Source organism: Phyllobates terribilis, unplaced genomic scaffold (genome assembly GCF_046119375.1).
Source record: "Phyllobates terribilis strain yellow unplaced genomic scaffold, ASM4611937v1 Scaffold_5__5_contigs__length_657084704, whole genome shotgun sequence".
In the NCBI taxonomy this organism is placed as follows: Eukaryota; Metazoa; Chordata; class Amphibia; order Anura; family Dendrobatidae; genus Phyllobates; species Phyllobates terribilis.
In genome coordinates, this window is record NW_027362765.1 from 173,211,861 (window position 1) to 173,229,866 (window position 18,006).

At 40.7% G+C, this 18,006-nt stretch overlaps 1 protein-coding gene across 18 annotated transcripts in view; it reads left to right on the top strand.

Annotated features, from left to right (window-relative positions):
* SRCIN1 (SRC kinase signaling inhibitor 1) overlaps positions 1-18,006 on the top strand; it is a 588,125-nt gene that overhangs the window by 531,025 nt on the left and 39,094 nt on the right. For 15 of the 18 annotated variants that reach the window (XM_073683441.1, XM_073683440.1, XM_073683447.1 and 12 more), the window contains 7 exons: positions 1,326-1,521; positions 1,632-1,830; positions 6,613-6,775; positions 9,969-10,801; positions 12,909-13,001; positions 16,800-16,834; positions 16,946-17,032. In XM_073683441.1, the coding sequence (XP_073539542.1) occupies positions 1,326-1,521; positions 1,632-1,830; positions 6,613-6,775; positions 9,969-10,801; positions 12,909-13,001; positions 16,800-16,834; positions 16,946-17,032 (1,606 nt within the window). The remainder of the gene's footprint in view (positions 1-1,325; positions 1,522-1,631; positions 1,831-6,612; positions 6,776-9,968; positions 10,802-12,908; positions 13,002-16,799; positions 16,835-16,945; positions 17,033-18,006) is intronic. The other 3 variants (XM_073683445.1, XM_073683458.1, XM_073683446.1) reach the window with 2 other exon arrangements.

Below are 18,006 nucleotides of genomic sequence, written 5' to 3' on the forward strand. Positions count from 1 at the left end.
GTTAGTAATGGGGGTGTCTTATAGACGCCTCTCCATTACTAACCTGGGCTTGATGTCAGCTGGCATTATAAGCTGACATCAACCCCAACCCTATTACCCCACTGCCACCGCTACAGGGCAGTGGGAAGAGCGAGGCTAAGTGCCAGAATTGGCGCATCCTATGGATGCGCCATTTCTGGGGCGGCTGACGGCTGGTGTTTCTAGCCTGGGAGGGGGCCAATATTCATGGCACCCTTCCTGGGCTATTAATGTCAGCCCCCAGCTGTCTGCCTAGCCTTTGCTAGCTATTAAATTAGGGGGGACCCCACATCATTTTTTTGAGGGGGTCCCCCATTTTAATAGCTAGTAAAGGCTAGGTATTCAGCTGGGGGCTCATATTAGTAGCCTGGGAAGCTCCATGGGTATTACCCCCTTCCCAGGCTTCAAACATCTGCCCCAGCCGTCTGCTTAACCTCCGCTAGAGACTAAAATTAAGGGGAACCCCACGCCAATTTTTTTTTAAATAAATCCTTTATTTTAACACTAAATGACAAGTACAGTAAGCAACACTGTCACTGTACTTCATATATATGTGACTGACATGTTTCTATCTATCTAATCTATGTGTGATTCTCTATTCTTTCTATTCTAAATTGTCGGGTACAGATGCTGAATTGCCGGCCGGCTTTTTTAAAGAGACGGTGCATGAAAACACTAATATTTTTTTAAATAAATCCTTTACACTAAATGACAAGTACAGTAACCAACACTGTCACTGTACTTCATATATATGTGACTGACATGTTTCTATCTATCTAATCTATGTGTGATTCTCTATTCTTTCTATTCTAAATTGTCGGGTACCGCTGCTGAATTGCCGGCCGGCTTTTTTAAAGAGACGGTGCATGAAAACACTATTATTTTTTTAAATAAATCCTTTACACTAAATGACAAGTACAGTAAGCAACACTGTCACTGTACTTCATATATATGTGACTGACATGTTTCTATCTATCTAATCTATGTGTGAATCTCTATTCTTTCTGTTCTAAATTGTCGGGTACCGGTGTATGCCGCTGATGAATTGCCGGCTTTTCGCGTAATACATTCTACATTATTCTTAGTTGTTTTACTTCATGTAGAATTAACCTACAAGGAAAGAAAGGGTTTATTTTCATTCCGATATTTGTGTCCCATTGACTTGCATTGGTTTCCGGTATCGGAATCGGCGATATCCGATACTTTTTGGGTATCGGTCCGATCCAATCCGATACGATATTTCCTGATATTGGAAGGTATCGCTCAACACTATTGATCAGTAATTTTTGTATCTCTTTGGTTTGCAGACTAGGAGCTCGCGTCACTCCCAAAGCTCTCAGCCCGGCCTTGCAGATCAAGCAGCCAAATTGTCCTTTGCTTCGGCTGAATCCCTGGAGACCATGTCTGAAGCAGAGTTGCCACTTGGTTTTAACAGGATGAACCGTTTTCGGCAAAGCCTGCCACTATCTCGATCCACCAGCCAAACCAAACTACGCTCACCAGGTCCGTAAATTATACATGTGTTCCTTACAGTGTTACTGACCTTCGTAGGAGGTTGTGTGCGAGTCTGCCTCTTTCTAGATTTAATGCAGTGAATATCACTCTGCTTCCAGGTGTCTTGTTCCTGCAGTATGGTGACGAGACGAGACGGGTGCACATTACTCACGAGATCACCAGCATGGACACATTACATGCTCTTATAGTGCACATGTTCCAGCAGAAGCTCACCATGGGAATGCTGAAATCACATAACACAGCTATACTAATCAAAGACGAGTCCCGGAATGTCTTCTATGAATTAGAAGATGTCAGGTATGGATCAGGAGTGGCTATAGACCAAGAAGTGACCATTTGGTAAGAGGCCGTCTAAGAATTGAATGATGCCACAGTGTGATGTCCTCTGGGAAGTGGAAGTGGGTGAATACATGTTTGTATCTTCCATGAAAGCTGGAAATATCTCAAAGAGAAGCTGTTAGCCGTTTCATGATGCCTGAGCCACGGACAACATGAAACATGAAGTTCAGACAGGTGCCCTTATTACATAAAGCTATGTTTTACTCGAAATATCAAAAGACTGACCTTCACTTCCAAGCAGAAAGACAAATGTGAACAGGTGCAAGCTAAGAGAGCCACTCTATATAACTAACAAATTAAAGCTGCACTCCAAAACGCTATAGTATGCATACATTGAATATATGATCCAGCAGTAATGCAGTTCCAATTTCATATATTCAATGTTTGCATATTATAGCATTTTAGAGTGCAGGTTTAATTTGTTATCTTTTCCTCTAAATCGCTGCCGCATTTACTATATAGATTAAAGGGGTATTTTTATGATAGATTAGATTAAAGGGGTATTCTCATCTCATACATTTGTGGCATATCTACAGGCTATGCAATAAATGTATAGTAGATGCAGTTCCCAATGAATAAACTTGCCTCTATCTCAAGGACGAGGCCTTAATGCATGCCACTATCAGTGCAGAGGTGGTTAGAAATCCCATTTATTCGTATTGGAATTAGGATCACCTCTCCACTGACAGCAATGATGGGTCCCTGTTCTTAAGTTAGATGCTGATGCCATTTGATGCATCTGCAATACAGTTATGACATAGTTACTGTATGACATATCCTACACATGATGGGAATACCCCTTTAAAAAAAGAGACAGGAGTGGGAGAACTTAATAACTATTGGGCAACTCCCTTAGGCTTCACACAACTGACTTTGGTTTGATTGACAGGTCTTTCCCTATTTTCATATAGGGAGAAACCTGTCAATTGAGCCAGGTTGGGAGAAGCTGGAAGGAGCTGACCACTGGGCTCTTTTTCCCATGTCTGGGCTCATTTTTAAAACTGTGTTCTCTTGGAAATGCTGCAGAGTAAAAAATATCACTCTATAATGAAGAAACTTGTCTGGATTTTTTTTGCCACCGGGCTGTCAGGTTCCCTTTCAAAGAGGTTATCACATAAACAATATTTATCATCTTACGCATAGGATAGATGATATCTGATTGCTGGGGTTGCTATGATCCTAAGAACATAACAGGGTACCCAAAACGAACGCTGGGGAGGACGTGTGATCATTGCTGCTGTGCATAGGTGATATGTGCTGTCTATGGGACAACCCCTTGAAGAGTACATAGACCCATCAAAAAATCTGCAGCTCCTTGTGTATTTGCTGTAAACTTTATCTTTTGCATTGCAGCCCTTTAATTTCAATGAGAACAGTATTATATTTAATTTTCACTGTGGAGACATTGAATATTTGCTGCCCGGTTCCACCACATCTTATAGTGGGGATTTAAACAGCTGGAAACCCTGACTTTATGATAAAGGTTTACCAAAGAAAAAACCCTTAGTTAGATGCGTCATAATAATTTTTATTGTATAGCACCAACATATTCCACATCTCTTTGCAATCAGAGGGTGCACAAACTATATTGGACTTTACATAGTAATAAATTATTAAACAATTCAAACAATAGGAGTGAGGGCACTGATTACAAGAGCTGACAATCTATAAGGAAGTAGTGATAACACAAGAGGTAAAAAGTGTTGTTTTTTTACAAGGGTCCAGACATTTTTGATTAAAAAAATAGGGAAGTACACATAAAATTTTGCAGAGCAATTGTATTAGTGCAGGCTATACTATTAATTTAAAACATCAAGTTTTGAGAAGAAATGTTAGGGTATGTGCCCACGTAGCGTTTTACAAGCGTATTTGATGCGGATTTTCCGCAGCGGAAACGCTTGTAAAACGCTTGGTAATCCGCATCCCATGGTCCCCAATGAGAATCCGCAAGTTCTATGCCCATGCTGCGGATTTTTCCGCAGCGTTTTTGATGCGCACAAAAATCCGCAGCATGTTAATTAATTTTGCATTTCTGCATGCGGAATTGCCTTTTCAATGTAATAAAAACTGCAAGGCAATTCCGCATGTCGAAAACGCGCGAAAAACGCACGATAAACGCTTGCGAAAATCCGCATGCGTTTTTCCGGGAAAGGACATGCAGAAATGAAGCAGAAATTTTCTGCTTCATTTCCGCAACGTGGGCACATAGCCTTAGAAGGGGATGAGGGTGTACGATTAAGGAATGTTAGAGTCCTGCTTAAAAACTTGTTTGGGGTCACGTTTAAAACTGTGGATATTCGGAATTAATGTGGTAGTCTGAGATACCACCTTCAAGAGAACTGGTGCAGCTTAAGAAAAGTTTTGTAAATGGTAGTGGGAAGTTTAGATTACAGAGGAAGTTAGTCTTAGGTCATTGAGCAACCATTGTAGTGACTGGCACAGGGTGGAGGCATCGGTGTAGAGGCTGGACAGAAATATAAGCCTGGCTGTGGCATTCAGTATGGAGAAGAGAGAAATAAGTTTAGAGAATGGAAAACTGGTCAGTAATGTCTACTAGAATGCAACAAGAGTTCTGGCTGTTTTCGCAGAAAGGCAAGAACAGATTCTGGAGATGTTTTTCTGAAGTGCAGATGGCATGGATGTGCAACAGATTAAAAATAGATTGTAATGGACAAATCTGAGTCAAACTTAACCCCAAGACAGCGGGCATGCTGCCTAAGAGTTATCATCGTTCTACATAAAGAAATTAAAATGTCAAGTTTAGATAGGGAAATAGATTGCAAAAATGCCAGAAGTTCAGTTTTTGACAGATTCAGTATAGAGATAAATGTTTCAGACTTTTAGATTGCATCCTAATCTAAATGAACGGAACAGGCCGTCCACATATCTGACTACAAGTGGATTGGGGACTTTATCAGGTACTGATTCTACTGCGAAAACTGAAGAACTTCAAGATGAATGTGCCATGTATAGTTGAAACCAGAAGTTTACATACACTATATAAGAAGACACGTATCCACGTTTTTCTCAATATCTGACATGAACTCAGAATAAACCTTTCCCGTTTTAGGTCAATTAGGATAACCATAATTTTTAATATTTCTCAAATGCCAGAATAATGAGAGAGAGAGAATGTTTTAAGGCATTTTTATTACTTACTGCAAAGTCAAAAGTTTACATACATTTCATTAGTATTTGGTACCATTGCCCTTAAACTGAACGACTTGAGTCAAATGTTTGTGATATCCTTCCACAAGCTTCTCACAATAGTTGGTGGGAATTTGGGCCCATTCCTCCTGACAAAACTGGTGTAACTGATCCAGATTTGTAGATCGCCTTGATGGCACCTGCCTTTTCAGCTTTGCCCATAAATTTTCAATAGGATTGAGATTAGGGCTTTGTGATGGCCTCTCCAAAACATTGACTTTGTTACCCTTAAGCCACTTTGTTACCATTTTGGCAGTATGCTTCAGGTCATTGTCCATTTGGAAGACCCATTTCCGCCCAAGCTTTAACTTCCTGGCTGATGTCTTGAGATGTTGCTTCAGTATTGTCACATAATCTTCTTTTCTCTTGATGCCATCTATTTTGTGAAGTGCACCAGTCCCTCCTGCAGCAAAACAACCCCACAATATGATGCTGCCACCCCCGTGGTTCACAGTTGGGATGGTGTTCTTAAGCTTTCAAGCTTCTCCCTTTATCCTCCAAACGGAACGATGGTCATTATGCCCAAAAAGTTCAATTTTAGTTTCATCAGACCATAGGATATGTCTCCAAAAAAGAAGGTCTTTGTTCCTGTGTGCATTTACAAACATTAATCTGGGTTTTCTATGTTTCTTTTGGAGTAATGGCTTCTTCCTGGCAGAGTGGCCTTTCAGCCCCTGTTGATACAGTACTCGTTTCACTGTGATTATTGACACAATCTTACCAGCTTCCGCCATCATCTTCACAAGGTCTTTTGCTTTTGTCCTTGGGTTGATATGCACATGTTGGACCAAAGCATGTTCATCTCTGGGACACAAAACCCGTCTCTTTCCTGAGTGGTATGATGGCTGGACATTCCCATCTTGTTTGTACTTGCGTATAATTGTTTGTACAGATGAACGAGGCACCTTCAGGTATCTTGAAAGTATACCCAAGGATGAGCCAGACTTGTGCAAGTCCACAATTCTCTTCCTGATATCTTGGCTGATTTCTTTAAACTTTCCCATGATGCAACACAAAGAAGCTGTGTGTTTCAGGTGTGCATTATAATATATCAACAGGTGTGTCTCTAATTAACTCAGATGTTGCCCAAAAAAACTGTCAGAAGCTTCCAAGCACATGACATCATCATATGGGCCGTCCAGAATTGTTTAAAGGCATAGTAATCTTAGTGTATGCACACTTTTGATTTTGCAGTAAGTAATAAAAATGCCTTAAAACATTCTCTCTCTCATTATTCTGGCATTTGGCAAATATTAAAAATTATGGTAATTCTAATTGACCTAAAATGGGAAAGATTTATTCTGATTTTATGTCAGATATTGAGAAAAACATGCATGTGTGTCTTTTTATATAGAGTATGCAAACTTCTGGTTTCAACTGTATAGAGTGACCAAGTAATTCATGAATTCAAAGACTATAGCTAAATATATTTATTTATTTCATACACACAGTAAGGACAGCATCATGGAGTCTCTTCTGGGTGATCAGTTTGATTTTATTAGCTAACATCTTATCTGTTTTTTCTTTTCTCAGAGACATTCAGGACAGAAGTATTATAAAGATCTACCGGAAGGAGCCCATTTACTCCTCGTTTCCTGCTCCTCACATCACCAACGGGGACGTGAGAGTAAGCGGAAAAGACCGCTGGTCAGACTGCTGTCACCGGCTTTGGCTGGGTCTGGGCTGGGGGCTGGAAGTAGGTGGCAGTGATTGCTCCCAGCCCAGAAGCATGTGTGTCCTTGTGTGGAATGGGAGCCGTGCATGTGAATGACTGTTGTTTGTCTGTACAACCAGATTGCTTCTGTGTGTGGAATTGAAGATGGTGTGTATACTGTTAGGTGAGATTTGTTGTTTAGCACTATACTATAAATGGCTGTTACTTGTCTCTGTGTTACAGAAACTGTCATTAAAAAGAGTGTTTTCCACAATATTTGAGAATATCTATTGGCAATGCCAATAAGATCTGGTTGGAGTAGGACCAATAGCTGAAACCCTTTGCCAATTGCTAAAGCTGCGGGGCGACAGCGCTCTATTTATTCCTGTTGCTCATTTGGTCTCTTCGGCTGATCTGGTCTTGTGAATAAAGCCTGGCTAATCTAACCTAGAGCTTCAAGGGCCAGGTGATCAGAAGAACGTCATGGATTCTTTATTTTAGTGACCACCATGGATCAGTATGACACTTGCATTGTTTTGCATGGGAGGTTTAATTACACGGGTAGCAATATCAGCAATCTGCTTGTTTCATACATTTTCCACCAGATTCCCCAGATTTCCATTGGTTCAGAAACATTCGTTCCTTATCGGGCATACCAGCTGAGTAATATGTGTGAGATCTACCCCCATTATAAGAAATCATTACCTATGTTCTAGCTCATGTTTATTCTAGTTGTTTCAGACATGGAATAAAAAGCAGTTAAGGCGGGTAAATTGTGTTAAGTTCAAGCCTTGCGGTGTATGTGCATTAAGTAAGTCTGCCTTTTGCTATCCAGAGTCATTTCAGCATCCGGAATATGGCACTGTGTATACAGCAAGTAAGTAATAGGAGTCTCGCTCTGCATACATTAGCAGTCACTTTCCTGAGATGTTTGTCTGTGCTAATGAGTCATCTTGGAGAGCTCCTCTCCTTTTCTTCCTCCATGTTCTTATTCCTATTGTGGAGACTGTAGGTGTGATCCTGCATACAAATGTCTGCAGCTTCTTCACTTCACAGGGATTTCCCTTCTTCTGCTTAATGCGCATTTCATTACTGTCAGGGGTACAGGAGACAGATAGGTGGCAGGTAATGTGCTTCTGATTTTAATTAATTAATATGTGGTGAGAATAACAGCAGCAGGCTGTGTGCAAAGTGATTTATGGAAATGGATTTAGACATGAGTTGCAGAACGTGCCTTATTGAGGATTCTTCATCTTCTTAGCCTGGCCTCTAATAAAAGCTGCTGTATACGTTTACTGTATGAGAGTTTATTTTGCGCAGCCATATATAATTTTACCACTTCTGTATTTTTTTTCCTATACGTTAGCTGCCAGTAATGTGTGTGCACTATGTGCATTAAAATACTTACCGGTTGCTGTCTCCTGCCGTTTCCAGCATGGCTCCAGTCCTCTCCTGTGTCATGTGACCACATTTGTCATTAGCTGGGTCACTCATCGTTTTTGTGTGGGCCAGATGTCACTTTTTCAATGTAAGTATAGGAAACGATTTACACTGGGAAAGGAAGTAATGATCGGGGGTGTGAGCCGGCAAGAAAAAGAAGCAGTCACATGCTGCCTGAGAGGACAAGAGCAGTGCTGGAAATGGCAGAAGATGGAAACCGGTAAGTATTTTACTATATACAGTGGACATACAATAGTGTTACCTAATAAATGGGGAAGTAAAAATACGCTGAATTAGAATTATAAGGTGAAAGAAAATATTACAAGAGAAAGTGTATACATTATTGTGCCCCTAACCCAAAAATGCACCCTGAGAGTGTGCTCTTAAAATAAATAATGCCACATCAACATTGGCTTAGAAAGTAATGATACCCCCTGAGTGCCACCTTCAAAATTGATAATGCTACTACCTTTGTGCCACTTTTTACTCAAATAATTCTTGTGACCTCCTCCACTGTGCCCACAGAGTGCATAGGCAGTGTTGTCGTTGTGCCACCTGTACTGGGATGCTGATGTCTTGTAAGCAATTGTCTATGTCAACCTACGGCCTATAGGGTGAAGGTTGGGGGTTAAGGGAGCCCATGGTCTATCACAGGATCCAACAGTATCAACGTTATGTTGTTGACTATGAAATTCACAGTGGCGCTCACCCAGAGATCCAGGGAAAGGAACCAGGGGTCTGGGCATGTGCATTGCTTTGGATCTTTAGTGCTAGTGATGCCAGTGTTATTCAGATTTTTTTTTATTTTGCACCCCTAAGAATTTTGTGCTCAGATCAGATGCCCTTGTCCCCCTTCCCACACTCACACTACACAATTGGGTGTACTTATGGGTACAGATACTGTATATTATACTGTATGTCTTCATGCACTAAGGGGCACTAGGCAATACTATGTGCTGCAGTAATCTGCACTTGCCGATTCTATGCCACCATATGTATGTTTGTGAGCAAGTTTGTATATTGTAAAAGAGGTAGATGGAGTTACTATTTCTGTATGTAAGCGGATGTTGTATAATGTATGTGTTGTCCTGCGGTTTCGTATGTATGTGCATGTACGTCTGTCTCTTTGGTTGGATATCTTGTGAGCTATATTTGGCATGTATGCAGGGCTAGATCAAAGTGTATGGAAGCATTTGGGCAGATGTTTGGGGACCCCTTTCCTAATATTATAAAGAAAGTGAAATATAACATTAACTAAAGTATACTGTAACAAAGTTCCATATAACATCAATATACAATACTGGTGTCTACATAGTAGTGCCATATAGTGAGCATATAACAGTGCAATTATAATTATTATTATACAATGCCCAAATATAGCATCATAGTATAGTGCCCACACATTATCACAGATGGCACCATGTGAAAAGATCATATGGTAAAATCCACCAGAAGTCCACAAATAAAGCATGTGAGAGGATCCCCAGGACATCATTGCTGTAATCTGACCCTGCATGTGTGTACATACATAGCGAAATTAATAGAAGTGTGGTGACTTGTGGCTGTTGGATGAATGATGTGTGCCCTGTTTCATATGTCTTGTATATATGTATTATATCTATTCACTGACCAGCATGAGCATATTAGCTTTGGTCTCAATGTGCATGCCTGTCTCTAGAATAGAAAATATATTGTACTGGTAGATTCTCATCCTTCATAATTTGCATGCTATTTAATTCGTGTATTTAAAATATTTTGGTTGCCCTGACCATATTCTGCAACTCTTCTTTCACAGCGTGAGATGATGTATGGGTCCAGGGATTCTTCTCCTACTCGACGCCTCAATAGTATGTCTCCTGCTCCTCACTTGGCCTCTGGGTCTCCTCCTCCAGTACTTCAGTCCTCTTCCCCAGCACGCTCCCGCATGTCTTACAGTGGTGGACGACCACCTTCCTATGCTGGAAGTCCCGTGCATCATGGGGACAGAATGTCTGGCCTTCCTCCAGCCCAAGGAGTCTCTCCTAGTCCTAGCGCTATCTTGGAGAGACGGGATGTGAAGCCTGATGAAGATCTGACCAACAAGAATGTCGTGCTGGTGAAGAATGAAGGACTCTATTCAGATCCTTATGCAATGGTCCATGAAGGAAGACTTAGCATTACATCCACTCAGTCCCTAGCTGGACTTGGGGACCCCTTTGCATACCCAGGGGGGTTATATAAGCGTGGATCAGTGCGTTCCCTGAGCACTTATTCTGCAGCTGCTCTACAGACAGATCTAGAAGATGGAATGTACAAACCTAATTCCCAGATATATGGAGACACCTATGGTCCTGGAATGGGTTTTCGTCTTCCACCGTCCTCACCACAAAAGGTGTCAGATGGAAGGATGGTCGAAGTCAACCAGAGTCAAGGTCCCCATAGTCCTTATTCAGGGCCTTCCAGCCGCTCCTCCCCTGTTCGCCAGACATTTCGCAAGGATTCTTCTTCTTCTGTTTTTATGGACAGCCCTGTGGGTAAGCAGAGGAATCCCAGCTCTTCCTCGGGCAACAATGAAATATTCCCTGGACCAGGTGAACGTCCTTTGTCTGGTTTCAGCTCTCCAGTGCCCACCAAAGAAGTTGAGACAAGGTAAGACCAATGACCTGTTACTTTTATGTATTGGTCATCCATTACCCATATGGCCAATGGCAAGTTTCTTCACTTTTTAACCGAGATTCCTATCTCAAGATATCTTAGGCATGTCATTAGTAAGCATTATATACCTGAGCACTATCAAAAATGTGGTTGATAGAAAGGAGATATTAATTGTTAAAGGGAACCAGTCATGTTAAAAATGGTATCTGATCTGCAGGCAGGTTGTTATAGAGGAGGAGGAGCTGATCATATAATATACATTTTTGTAGGAAAAGTTTTAGTAAAACTTGCATTTTATTCATTGAAGTCCCTGGTGTTTGTATGTATATGAGTCCAGTGTGTGGTCCTATTCAGTGATTGACAGTCTTCCTTCTATGACTGCATACAGAGAAAACTGTCCATCAGTAGTAGGACCGCACACTGGACTCATATACATACAAGCACCAGGGATTTCAATGAATATTATATAAGTTATACTGAATGTGTTCCAACAAACCTATATATCATTCTGCTCAGCTTCTCCCTCCCTATACCATGTGCTGTCCATAGATTGGACTGCATGTGCAATGTAACAGGTTCCCTTTAAGGCCAGTAAAAGGAGCAAATATTAAGAGTATCCAGCCAACAGCAAACATCTTACTTCGCAGAAACTATGGGTTAATATTGTCATAGGGGCCTTGGTTGGTATAGACTTTCCAAAGAGACATGGCATCAATGTAGGGCCCTAAACAGGAGAAAGATGGCAGTTCCTGGGTCTGTATATACCAGAGGACCAAATGTAGATGCTGAGGCTGAACCAATGTAAATGTTATTATCATGGAGATCATTTAGCGACTACGTCAGTAAAATCCTTAAAAGCATAATATAGCAATATTTATATGGCTTCTCTGCAATCGGCATGATACGTAATAAGATGGATTCTGATAATTAACACATTTCAGGGTATTAATAAATCAACATGCCTTATGCCAAAATAGCAGTCCAATAATGAGATGTTCATTGCTGAAGTCTTCTAGCGCTGCTATCTTATTCATAACTGCATCATTTATTAATTAACCTGATTAATGTGTCTGCGCTGACGTTTCTTCATCATCTTGATCGGAGTCTTTGTAGGAGAGTCATACGTGCAAAGATCTCATTTGGAAATGTAGATATTTTCATCCACAGTAGATAGGCATTTTTGTGATTTTATTACCTTTGGTTATGTGCACACAACGTCTTTTTCAGGGCTGCAAAAAAAAAACACCCCAAAAAGGAACATATGCACTTCAATGTCATATTCCTGTGAATATGTTCCATCTTGTCACTTCTTTTAACTGCTTCAGGCTTCAAAAGCCGTGAAGCGGCTAAAATAAGTGACCTGTCCATTCTTCTGGTGGCTTTCACTTGGAAACCGCCACTATCTTATATATGAAATAAAGCTGCTGCAACAATGAAGCTATAAACGTCCCAGAAGACGCTATAGGAAACACTGCTGTTGTTTTCCTGAAACGTCTTCTGCTTCAAGAACAATGTGAGTACACCGGTGTCTAAAAGACATGGGCCCCCCGATTCATCATTGCCTTTGCCTCTGTTATTTGTCTAATTTTGTGCATTTTGTTCCTTTTTTTTGTCTGCACTCAATTCATTATTCTATTAGCACCTTTTTTGAATTCTGTTTTATATGTACTCGCTTGTTTTTTTTTGTTTTCCGCTTTGTTGGCGGACTTTATCAATTCCTGATGTTTTCACCTGATTCGTCAATTGTGACTTCTTAAAAATTAGCACAATTTGGAGCAACTTCACTACAGTTCTCTTCTGGTGTATTTTTGAGCACGGACAAATTTTGTTGCCAAAAGTCGCAAAAAACAGTTCAAGACAGTAAGAAAGCACATTTTTGACTTTGCGCCAAATTTATAAATCACATTCGCCGTTTTGATAAAATTGGCAACTAATGCCACAATACATAAAAGGAAAGTAACTTAAATAAAAACCCTGCCAATAATGAATCGGTGATATGGTGTGCACTTACCATTTGAATCCAAGATTTTATGTTGAATTAGAAGTCACTTCCACTGGATATAAAATGTAGTATTAATATTCCTAGTTCTGTGTTTTGCAGGGAACGGATGGAAGCAATGGAGAAACAGATTGCTAGCTTGACGGGACTAGTCCAGAGCGCTCTAATGCAAAGTTCCCACAGCGAAAATCCCAGGTATAGAGAGGGAAGACATTGTCATGGGTGAACATTGCATTGTGGCCTGTGATGATCACACATGTAGCAGACACTTATACTGTAACCCAAACAATAGGTCACCTTTTATTACAGCCTCGGTTGGCAACCAGGTAGATCTTTTTAAGGTCTTGATCCCTGATGCCTTAGTTTAATAACAACCATGGTGGTAGTTACTATGCCATATTCTCCTGGAGACCTCTTGCTTTGTTTCTGATGACTAAGTTCTGCATTAGACTTTAGAAATGTCTTTTTTACAGATATTTGGCATTTAATTTCTGAAGTGTCCACCATATTATTAGCTAGAAGTTAACCTGAAAAGATGAGGTTGTTTTGCATCATTCTTCTTCCCACTGACAGATCAGCCATTGCTGTAGCATTGCCATTAGAAATAGTTTTTTTATTGGGGGGTTGATACTTAATCCTTGTTGTTCGCACACCCACACACTCAGAATTATTTGTCAGCTCTCTATAGACATAGAAGACCATCATTATATAGCATGGATCAACAGCACCGACTAGCAACATTACTTTTTACACATTCATTTTCTCTACAATAAACACACTAATCTGTTGTAAATTATCACTTTGGCCATTTACTTAGAGCGATTGTTAGGAGGTTCTCAGATTATTGGTTGCATGAATGAAAAATCATTCTGTGCAAATGAGCCTTTAAGTGCATGCAGTATTACAATACATTTCTAACAATTAGCATCAGGAGCATTTTTATAATATACCAAAAGAATAAAGTGCTCTGGTTCTTCAGTGCAGGGTATTGTTCGTGCCAGGGTAGCCAACCATACGTAAATTCTTGGACAATATGTACAAATTGGGCACTTTTTTCCACTGTGAGTACAAAAATATTCTGCTTTTGTGATTTTTTTGAAGACTGGATACTCTACTACAGATTATTCTAATATTACCATTTTACAATTGCTGCTAATGTGTTCATATTAATATTTCAAGCTACAGACACCTCATGTATAATCTTAAAGGGGTTGCCCTGAGCACATAAATTATGACCTAACCACAGGAGAGGTGATAACTTATAGATCGGTTGGGGTCCAACCCCTGGGAACCACAGTGATTGACAGGACAGGACACTGTTATCCCCGAAGGAGCGGGTGCATACATGCCTGAAAGCTGCTCCATTCATTTCTCATGGGGCTACTGAGGTCCATGGGTCCAAGCTCAGCTTTTTCTGGCAGACCTATAGGAAATGAATGGACCGGCGGTCAAGCATGCATACTGCATTTTAACTGGGATAAAAGTCCCCCACTCTGCTAATTGGTGTGTGTCCCAGTTGTTGGACCTCCACAAATCTATAAGGTATCACCTGTCCTGTGGTCTAGTGATCGCTTAGCTTCACTGGATAACCCCTTTAATAATTTATTATAGTTTTCAAATGTGCCTGTAAAAAATGCATACAGTACTGAGAACATTTTGTGTTGCCTCTTTCTGACATTAGATGGGTGGATCTGTATACAATCTTATCACATATACTCAAGATTTATAAGGGTACCTTTTTTTCCAGTAATATAAAAGGTGAAAATACAGTTCCAGTTTTTTAGACATGGAATTTGAAGATGATCCGCTTTAAAATCCACATCAAAGAGTATTTAAAGGATATTTGAAGCAGTTTTTTATGTGGATTTTTAAGCTTAGTACAAGTCTGTGTGATTGTACCCTTAGTCCGGGATCAGGCAAGGGTAAGAAAAATTGTCAGATTTTTATCCAGAAAACAATTTTCATTTGTATTGTCATCCTTGTACTATCCGAGTGTCTGTATTTTATGTCTGTGGAGCATCAAATTTTTAAAATCACTTATTCCTCACTTATATAGTGCGATTAATTCCTCAGCGCTTTATGGACATCATCTTCACTGTCCCCATTGGGGCTCACAATATAACTGCCCTATCCGTATGTCTTTGGAGTGTGGGAGGAAATCAGAGTACCCAGTGGAAACCCACACAAACACGGGAAGAACATACAAACTCCTTGCCGATGGTCTCCTTAGAACCCAGGACCCCAGTGCTGCAAGGCTGCAGTGCTAACCACTGAGCCACCATGCTGCATTTTCGCTGCATTTCCGCATATGCAGTTTTTATCTGTGAATTTTCCCCATCTCATTCAAGTCTATGGGGAGAAGCTGTAACTATAACACACATTTACCACAAGAGATATTGACGTGTTGAGGAATTAAACTTCGCACCACAGGTCAGTTTCCGCAGCATAAAAATAACAGCACAGTGTCCATGAGAATTATAGAAATCTCATCCACGTTGCTGGAGCTGTAATACTCTGCGTTTTTCTGCTTACGAACAAAAGAAGTGGAAAAAATGCATCAAATCCTCATTGTGGGAATTTACCTAAGATGATAAAAAGCTTAATTGTCTGAGAAATTACCAAACACTTTGATGGTTAAAGCAGTTTTACTAAATTCTAAGATCGGGAACGCTATAAAAGAAGGAAATAATTTCTTTACTTATGAATCCACTGCTGCTTTGGTTTCTGCCGCCTCTCCAGCATTGATGTCCCGTCCATCGGTCACCTCCATGTGCTGATTGTGCAAATGTCAGAGCACTGGTGGCATCCACAGGTGATAAACCTAATTCATCTACTGAATCTTAAAGGTGTTGTCTAAGGGGAGAGTTAGACGGCCGTGTAACTCCGATGAGGATCACAACGCAATGCTAGGACTGGTTGTTGGCTCTCCTGACAGGAGCGTGAAGGCATGTATTTCTATGCAGCTGTCACGCTCCTGTCAAAAGAGCCAATGGCCAGTCCTAGCATTGCGTTGTGATCCTTTTCCTAGTTATACGGCTGTGTGACTCTCCTCTAAGGCTGAGATTCACTTCAATGGGAGCTAAGCTACAAAACCCAAGAATCAGTGTAGATCTCTGTTGTTTCCCAGCTCCATACACTGTGTACTTCCGTTGAATGTGGCGCCAGAAAGAGGTGAATCTTGGTGAACAATCTCTTCAAAGGCAGGTTCAGACCACCGATTATCAATCCAAGTGCGATACAACAAAATATCGGCTCTCACTTAGACCGATGTTTTTTTTTAGTGTTGTGCACATGTCTGATATTTTTCTTGTACAGATCCTGTCCGCAGAAAACACCGCTGCATGCCTGAGTTTGATCCAGTATTCGGATTGCACTCGGCCATGCAAGTCAATGAGTGCATGGGAAATATCAGACTGCAATCGGATGACATCTGAGTGCAGTTCGATTTCCGCACACTGACACAATGGATAAGATGGAGAAATTTTGTTCTCGATTTTCTCCTCACTGTGACCTTTGATTCACTCATCCGAGAGAATCAGATCGCACTATGCGTATGATCAGTGCGTCATTTGGCCCGATTCTCTCGGGTAAGAGAATCTACGGTTGTCTGCTCGAGCCGTGACTGAAAAGACCAATCAGCGAGTCGAACTGAATCTTGGATGTAAGACCACAGATCCGTCACCAGATTTCACAACACACACGGCATACATTATTACATAGCTCTCTTAGACCTGATGGAGCTGGCATATTTGCTTGGAAAATCCGTGTCAGAACATCTGTATGATCCTGATATTAGGATGAGCATTTTATGAATCCACATAGAGCCAAGCTCATTTTTATTATCAGGGGGAAAAACTTTCAAAAATAAATGTTATAAATCTGGGAACTAGTGACTGGATCATTGTAGAGTCACTTTAACTCATCATTATGGACTATATGCTCATATGTAAGTTTTTGTCTTCCATTTTGACCATCTCTCATATCTATTTCTAGTGAGAAGACCGAGTCAACCAACAGTGGATCAACAAGTGAGTAATGGTTGCATCAGTACAGTAGGACATTTGCAATGTAAAGAATTACAGACTCCACTTATGTCCTAAAAGCCTGCATGCTAATTTTCTAGATTTTTTTTTTCACAGCTCTTAATAGCAATGCGCCAGAAATGAAGCTGTACAAACAGTCAGTGACGGCCAGACATCCAAGAAAAAAAGCAGAGAAAGCTTTAAGTAAATAATTTGGATCTTTCTCCTAGTATACTTAAAGGGTGACTAAATGTTTAAATATTTTTTTTATATGTTATAGCCCCCGATTAGAGGTGTTGAACAGTTGGGGTTTCCCCCGATTGGTCATGCCAAGGGGCAGAAGCAGTTTGTCCTCAGATCATGAGCAGAGCGATGTCCGGACTCAATATGAAGTCTATGGGTGCGGACAATGTTCAGCCCACGCTCTAAGGATCAGCTGACCACTTCTGCCCCTTGGTTTGAGTGGTTAGTGGGGGCAAAGGGGGATTCAGGACCATCACTGATTAGCATTACTAAACAGGGGCTACAACATATCAAAAAATATTTAAACGTTTGGTTACCCTTTAATAAGACTACTGGTTTGGGACCTTTTATTACAGGGCACTGTTTTCTTCCCCCCCATACATGTAAACATTTTGGCTTCCCATTGTCGCCACTAGGGGACATATTTGATTATAACTAGTGATGAGCAAACCCGAACTTAAAAGTTCAGGGTTCGAACCGGATAATTAGTGTCTTGTGCTAAACTCCAAACATGGACTTCTCCCGGACGTCCATTACAATGTTCGGAATTCTGGGGGAAGTCCCGGGACGAGAGAGATCCAAAGTTCGGGTCTACATTGTTTTCAATGGGGTTCAGGTTCTGGTTCAAGTTCGGGTACAGTTCTGTTACCCAAACCGGACTTTAGACTGAAGTTCGGGATGTGTACCAGAACCCGAACTACGGGTCCGCTCATCCCTAATTATAACATCTAGAATAGTTACCTCCACGTGTATGTGGAGCTCACAACCTGCAGAGTAGACATTGGGGGAACATATGCTATGGGCTTCAAAATGTCACAGGGAATTATTAGCAAGGCTTTTTTAAATCACTTTTCCTTGTGGTTGCCTTGTCGTTTATTTTTGTATAAAATTTATCAAAGTGTCGCACAACGTTGAATAAATTTGGTAACTGTTTA